Raw genomic sequence first — 7,771 nt, forward strand, 5'->3', positions numbered from 1 at the left:
GCGGCGGGTAACCCAGCAGCAACTGGGGCGTATCTAGCCAGCCCAACCTGTTCCTGATTCAATAGTAGCCCTAGCCTTCCTGCTTCAATGCTGAGTGGCCCCGAACTTGAAGATAGGCAGCCCAAACTCCCTCCTTCAGCGCCCGTGCCTTGCAGTGTGTAGTTGGGCCAGCAATTAGGCCCGACCTTGCAGATAGGAAGCCCAAACTCCCTCCTTAGACATCCTTTATTCAACCCGTCAGTAGCATAATCCCTAGTATAATCCCAAGTAACCGTTTTTTCTGATTCATCAGCGTTAACCAATGCATAATCTCCCTTTAAATTAGCAATTCCATTAGCTGCAGAATCTTCACTTTCCGTTGAATTTTGAATGCGAATTAATTTGCAATAATTCCATTCATTCAAAATGTGTTCAGGAATTACCAATCTATCCTTATCATCTTCTACCTCCCGTGTTACCGTCATCACCATCTCAACCACTGGATCTCTGTTTGCCACCGGCGCTGTGGAACTCGAACTGCTTGCACCCAATATTCACATGTTCTTGAGAGACAAGGTTTAATTCCGTCATCAAACTTGTACTGTGACCCATAACTCTCGTGACCGACCTCTTTAACTAGAACGTCGAACCCACTAGTACCGACTGTGATGTGAATCCATTCGTTAATTATGTCCATGATACAAGTGTCAATTTGTACCCGTCCCACACTAAATGAGATGCATGATTCTGTGGCTTCGTCACACCCAACAACCTCTCCCCATTGACTTCCTATAAGCTTGAACGTCTCTACTGACCACGTATGCAAAGGAACACCAAAACACTCTAACCATACTCTTCGAGTTTCACTCCGTTCCTCCTCATCCAATCTCCACACGCTATGGAAACACTTCAAGATATTGTTCAACTTGAAGGTGTAGGCTTCTTCAGCACTTAATATACTATCAAAGGTCAGGAGAGCTTTGTATGCTCCTAATTCTCGTACTTCTACAACTTGCGACAGATTCCTCCTAATCATGGTGTTTAGCGACTTATAGTCAATCGCTTTCGTCGTACCACCTATTAGACTCCTTTGGAGCTAGGCCAGGTTCTCTTTTGCCACCGGCACTTCCATCTTCTTCGTCCACTCGTTACCGTGGGGGTCTTCCTTTTTTTCCTCTTTCCTCAACTCCTTCCCATTTCTGTCTGAAGCCCTCCGGCTAGCCTCCTGTTGAGGTTGAACCTTAACAGTGTTCTGGATGTCATATGTCTCATGATGTCTCTGGACCTTCGTCACTTCTTTTGTACGTCGGTACCGAGCTTCTCCTACTAAAACTACCTTCCCTCGTAGCCGCATCTTATTCATTTCCGCGATAGCCTTCAAAGCTCCACCCTTTGTTGTATATCGGACGAACGCAAAAATGTATGCCATTCCATTTTTCATTTTCCGTGATAAATAGATGTCGTTTATGCGTCCAGTCCAATTGAACAACTGATACAGTTCCTTTTTTGATATATCCTCAGGGAGATGTTCTACAAACGAAAGTACTCTTCTTGATTCCAAACCCTAGGATCTCTATTCAACAACCTAGTGCTACCCCTCCCGGTGTTTCCCACCCCCCTCTCTCTCTCTCTCTTCCTCTCATGTTTTATTTCATTCTCACATAGAGATTTCAGGTTCAAAAAATTATACGTTATCGAGGGAGATGTGAAAGTACTCTTCTTGATTCCAAACCCTAGGATCTCTATTCAACAACCTAGTGCTACCCCTCCCGGTGTTTCCCACCCCCCCCACCCCCCTCTATTCAAAATCCTAAAATAAAAAAAGAACGCAACAGTCAATAAACGTAGCAGCTATTTTAATATGTGTGCTAGCTCATCGGTTATTCAAAGAATTTATATTATGCACCCAAATTTCACATTTTCTTTTTGAGGTATGCATCTGTAAACCATTTCATAATTAAATATGACAGCAATATGGAAGAAGAGCAGCATATGCCAGAATGATACAACAATTAAGTCTTGTCCCACAATGCATAAATATATTTTATACATAAATATATTATTTTATTATATCCAGTCTAACTCCGATTGAACTTCAATAGAATTTTTAAACTTTTGAACCTCTAAAGCTCTAACTCTCCTAGGCTCTCTCTCAATATCCCACACATCTAAGCCCCCATTACATGGTTAAATTTTTGGCACTTTTGGAACTCAGATGAACAAGCATCATAGAATTCACCAATCTTTTAGAATGTCTATCGATGGATAACTAACATCAAGATTATTACAGTTCTAAGATGAACCTAACATTTTCCTCGGCATCAGAATCTGGCCATGCATCTAACATGGTCTTAATGTTCACTATGTCCCCAGTTATGAATGAACATGTGACCTTAACATTCTTCAAGGCATGCCACCAACATTTATTACCATGATCCGATCTGCAACAGCCTATTCTGCCCATCAACATCTCGTAGATAAACTGTTTTCAAATAGCAAATATAGTTATTACCATCAAAGGGATAAATGCAAATGTTTATTTCTAATATGTTGAATTTACTGTGCTGGAATGGAAGCAAAGATGTAAATAGGAGAACCAAATAGAAATTACCACAATGAATGGTCTAATATCGATATAATAAGAAGAGGATTGCCAAAGGAATGAAATGGTTTCTGGGCAGCAACTTGAAAGCAACCAATTCAGATAGGGAAAGTAAAGAGCTTCCCCGTTTGGAGCACGACGAAATTCCAAATGTCTAATATGCGGAGGAGTGGATGAAACTGATTGCAACACACCCAGTTCAATCTACATGATGACAAACAAACAAATAAATAAATAAATAAATAAAATTGGCAAATTCAACCAATCAAACAGCTAGCCAGAGTATACTCTTACATCAAGTGGGAAATCCACAAAGAGGGAGAGTGATGTCAAAACCTGGTGTGGTTTATGTTTTGGATAAATTCCCTCAAGCTATAGTGTTGAAAATCCATGTCAGTAAAAACATTCACTTTTAGTTTATTAGAACTGCTCAGAAAAGTTATAACAGGTTTGTCATTTCCCCTAAAGTCACATGATAATAAATTTGGGGCATCAATGTTGAGCTCCTTCAAGTTTGAGCACCGCAAAAAATCTAAGAACTTGAGTTGAGAACTTGAAATATTAATCCTCTCGGACATAGAGCACCGATGTATTTGCAGAGTCTCAAGGTAAGGAAACTTATCAAACAGTTCGAGAAACCATTTATGCGCAATGGCAGTGTTCTTCATTGAGCATAGGCGCAACCATCTCAAATTTATGCAACTATCTAAATTCAGCTTCAAAGACACATCCATATCATCAAAATCACAATGAACATAATAGAAACTCTTAAGATTTGGAGCATCAATATACACCTCCTGTATTCCACTAACTAAAACTCGCTTGAGCTTTTGTAGACCCCGCAAGCTTAATGATTTCACCGGACTGGATAGTAAAGGATTTTCTCTACTTAGAGGGTTATATACACAACAATCTTCCATAGCGAAATGTTCAATCAGAGGACAATAGGAAAGCAAATGCTTGATAACTCCTTTATCTTCAAAAAGAACAGAGCATAAGCATAACATTCTCAAAGAGTGCAACTTGATAGTAGAAGAATGGTTCAGGAATAATGCTCTGCAAATTCTGATCGGTCCCTTCAAATTCAACTCAGTAAGTGATTTCGCTTCAGTGACACAAAGTGGAAGGTTATACCATTTGTCAGGACAGTACTCGCTTGTTGGAAAGAAGTCTCCATCTGCAGGGAAATGAAGTTCTAGTCGTTTGATACCACACTCACAAATCATCTTCATCCAAATATCAAGATGGCGAGACATGTAATTAAAGTCTCCAATATAGTCCATACAGAGCCTAAATTCTTTGATTATTAAGCCTTGTTCATGGAACCTCAACAGTCTTTTCATGACATAATCAGCTAGTATGTCTTTGGTGCTATGCCAAACAGAATTTGCTGTTGATAAATCATGCACATTGATAAAATAGCTGCTGCAAATACACAACCTAGGAAACGTAGACCATGTTTCTCTCCATGCCTTTGACAAAACACTGGTCTTAGCAGCATCTTCATTAGGAAGCTTTGCAAGTATGTCATGAAGTATAGTTTTTGGTAGACCAGAAAATCGGTCCATTTTTTTTCTTTCTCAGCTACAATTGTGACACTGAGAGCTTGTCAAATAAGCTGTGAAAAAAATTCCAATATATTAGCAAACCCTTTCAATATTATATGAATCAATCCAAGTCTGACATGAAATTATAAGTTTCTCAACGTTGTTGTTTTAGTTTCTAACTATTTTCTTTTGTGAAGTATAACCTTTTCTGAAAAAGTGGAACAAAATGAGGAAATAATAAAATTAAGCATCTAAACATATAGAAGCGGAAACCAGAAAAGGATGAGTTTTGTCATAACAAATTTGATAAAATGCTCACCACCATAACAAATAGATAAATCAAATCGATAATTACAAGTAGTTTCTTTTTAAAATTCAGAATTATTATGCTTTCTCAACTTCGAAAACAAAGTGAATTCTAATGCGCTCTCGAAAAAGCAAGGAGTATAGTAGGGCTTTTCAAATTCTAAATTCTAACTCCTAAACTTTAAACCCTAAACCTTAATCTCTAAAATCTAAACACTAAATTCTAAATTCCTAGACCCTAAATTTTAAACTCTAAATATAAGACATTGAAATAAAAGAGAAAGAAAATAAACCTAGCAAGATCGGTGATTCCGTGCCAAGCAACAACCAAAAGAAGATAATGCGATCAAAAGGTCCGTGTATGTAAGTTTTGAGATCAGGGTTTTGAGTTTTGAGTGTCAGGACTTAGAAATGAATGTTAAGGATGACCAGGTTAGCATTATATAGAGAAAATTAAGATTTAAGAGAGTAAAGACTGTAACCGTTTTATAAATAGGGTTTTGCTGTCCTTTCTTATAGGTTAAACCGTTAAAGTATATTAATTGTATCTACTAATTATAAATTTCTGTATAATTTAATAATTAGTTAGTCTTTTTCTTTCTGGTCAATAGAAACAAAAAAAAAAGACATTGAAGGCAAGTATGTATATCCATTGACACAATCTCCATTAATTCTTGATTAGGAAGCAGCCACTCCATATAGGGTTGGTTATTTTGCGCTGCAAGCTTAGCCATGTAGTCAGCAGCAGCATTTGCAGCCCTCTGGATAAGTGCTAGGCTCACGGTCCATTTTGCACTATTACTAGGAACATCATGAATAATAGCACAATAAACAAGCAGTCCACTTCACAAATAATTTCATTGAAATCGCAGTCTCCGACTAAACACAGTCCATTCAAAATACTCAGAAGCTCACATCGCACTATGATATCTACTGGAATAGCATCTGAACACCCCTTGATTCAAATTCTTGTGCTATCTCAAAAAATGCCGCCGAAGTCAGCTCGGTGATGAGTAAGCAAATTACTAGTATCATAGTTCAATTTAATCACAGAGGTCGAAAAAGGATTCCATGAAAAAGATGCAGTGATTGGATTTAAGGTTCTTCCAACATCAAAAAACTGATAAAATTCTTAGCTACTTGTTTAATTAAAAATGTTATTTCTACAGTGCTCCAAGGGTCCTTCCTATTGAAAATATTGTTATTACTATCTCGCCAAATCTACCACAACCTGTCAAGAAGAGGCATTCATGAGAAGAAGAATAACATCTAATCCACTCTAAAAAGTTCATGTCCAGATCACTTGGCGTTCTACCAATTCCCAACAAGTATCATACCTCTTGTGCTTTAATGCAATCCCCAAAGCAATAGAGGATATCTTCCTCTCCCATATTACAATGATGACACACTACGGATTTTACTTAGCCCTTACGATGCCGAAGTCGGTTAGATGTCAAAGCATTATGGATTCCCAACCACATAAAAATCTTAATCTTCTTTGGGATCTAAAGACGCCAAAGCCAAAGAAAGTTTGCTTACGGATCCCAAGAAATCTTCCTCTAAAGGAGCCACTCATATCCGTGTATGGCCAAGTAAATCTTAGTGGCCGAGTGCCTTCAAAATCAACCAGTGTCAATATTGTCATGCCTAAAGGGATAAATATACTCCAAACTAACTTTAAAGTCATCATCAATAAGAGTGGTCAAAACACTCCAATCCTAGTGATTTTGCTTCCATACATCCTCTACCCACAACGTTGTATCTATGATATGGACATAAGGGACATGTGCCACTAATGTCCCCTCTGAATTCCACAAGCCAAACCAAAAGGATTGAGAGAGAGGGCCAATGTTCCAAATAAATCCCTCTTGCAGCTTGGCCTTAACTTTTATAATATCGCACCAAACACGCAAGTCGTTGCCATTATTCTCGACATCAACAATCAAATCACCAGTCACATATTTAGCCTTGGAGATACGGACCTAAAGCTTATGAGGACAATGAAGAAGCTGCTAAAGAAGCTTTTCAATTAAAGATAGATTCACACCGTGCATATCTCTAACCTCCAAGCCACCATACTTATGGAGAGTAATCATCATATCCCACTTGACTAGATTAAGACACTAATCATCGACTCTACTTTTTCAAAAGAAAAATCTCATAGCAGCATCCATCTTTTTGCAAACAGAGGTAGGAAAGAGCGAAACATACATCGGATAAATGAGTAAAGCAAAAGCAATTGATTTAATCAAACAAAGTCTATCAGCTTTGTTTAAGAGTCTCTCCTTTCAATTTGTCAATCTAGATTTGATTCGAGTCAGGGTGTCAGCAAAGGAAGTTCTAGACGCTCGGGGATGCCCAATATTCACACCAAGGTATTTTCCCAAATCATTAACAAGCCGAATCTGGGAGACCCCTGTCAGAACATCTCTTCGGCCATTTGAAACGTTCTTGGAGCATGATGCCCTAAATTTCTCAATATTCACCTTTAAACCTAAGACTTTGCAAAAGAGCTCCGAAGTTTTCATAACATTCCGGACTTTAGTTTTTCTTGCTTTGCAAAATAATAAGAGACCATCAGCAAACATGATATGAGATAAACGCGGACCACCCTGAGAGATAGCTATCGCATCCCAACTACCAGATCCAACTTGTGAATCAATAAAAGTAGCCGCTCCATACAGATAAGAAAAAGATAGGGCAATCTGGAATCTCCCTATCTAAGACCCCGATGAGGCTAAAAATTATTCAATTTAGACTCATTCTGAATGATTACAAGTGTTCATAACACGCAGCGGAAATAATAAAGTAATCCTATTGATCTATTTTGTGCTTAAAACTTTATTGAAATAAGATGGGTTAGATGCGAATACTTGAGTACCCTAGTGAATAAAACTTTCTCCTTCGATAATATGAAGGTACTATGTGTGTCCACACCCAGACTGATCCTTGTTGTCAACTCCTTGACCAATGAATTTAACTGAGAAATTTCTTGCAACTTCTTGCACCAGCAATTCTTCACTAAAAATTGGAATATTTGTGTATGTGGAGGTAAAAGAAAACTTGTCTTCCTTTCTTTTATCATATACACATATATATAGTATGAGATTGATGATTGATTTGTGAATCAAATTACAACTTAATTTGAAACAGAATCAGTTAGGATCTTATCCATATTTAAAACTCATCATAGAATAAATAATTAATTGTTTAATATTCTCAATGATCATATTATTATATTCATGGTGCTAGCAAAGAATATAATAATATTCTATTTGAATTAATATAATTATTTATTTGATCTAATCAAAATAATAATTAAATGATTATTTACCAA

At 37.5% G+C, this 7,771-nt stretch overlaps 1 protein-coding gene across 2 annotated transcripts; it reads right to left on the bottom strand.

Annotated features, from left to right (window-relative positions):
• Nucleotides 1,976–4,855, bottom strand: LOC107612069 (F-box/FBD/LRR-repeat protein At2g04230-like). 2 transcript variants are annotated; one of them, XM_021109151.1, is made up of 4 exons: nt 4,728–4,855; nt 2,876–4,199; nt 2,591–2,785; nt 1,976–2,461 (listed from the first exon to the last, which is right to left on the bottom strand). In XM_021109151.1, the coding sequence occupies exon 2, from the start codon at nt 4,147–4,149 to the stop codon at nt 2,911–2,913; it is 1,239 nt and encodes a 412-aa protein (XP_020964810.1). In that variant the 5' UTR covers nt 4,150–4,199; nt 4,728–4,855; the 3' UTR covers nt 1,976–2,461; nt 2,591–2,785; nt 2,876–2,910. The 2 variants fall into 2 exon arrangements, with proteins under 2 accessions (XP_020964810.1, XP_016169390.1); XM_016313904.2 differs by lacking the exon at nt 4,728–4,855 and having other exon boundaries at nt 2,876–4,246.

Source organism: Arachis ipaensis, chromosome B08 (assembly GCF_000816755.2).
Source record: "Arachis ipaensis cultivar K30076 chromosome B08, Araip1.1, whole genome shotgun sequence".
Classification (NCBI taxonomy): Eukaryota; Viridiplantae; Streptophyta; class Magnoliopsida; order Fabales; family Fabaceae; genus Arachis; species Arachis ipaensis.

Coding starts and splice junctions, on each gene's coding strand:
- LOC107612069 (XM_021109151.1), bottom strand. CDS start 4,149: ATGGACCGATTTTCTGGTCTACCAAAAACTATACTTCATGACATACTT.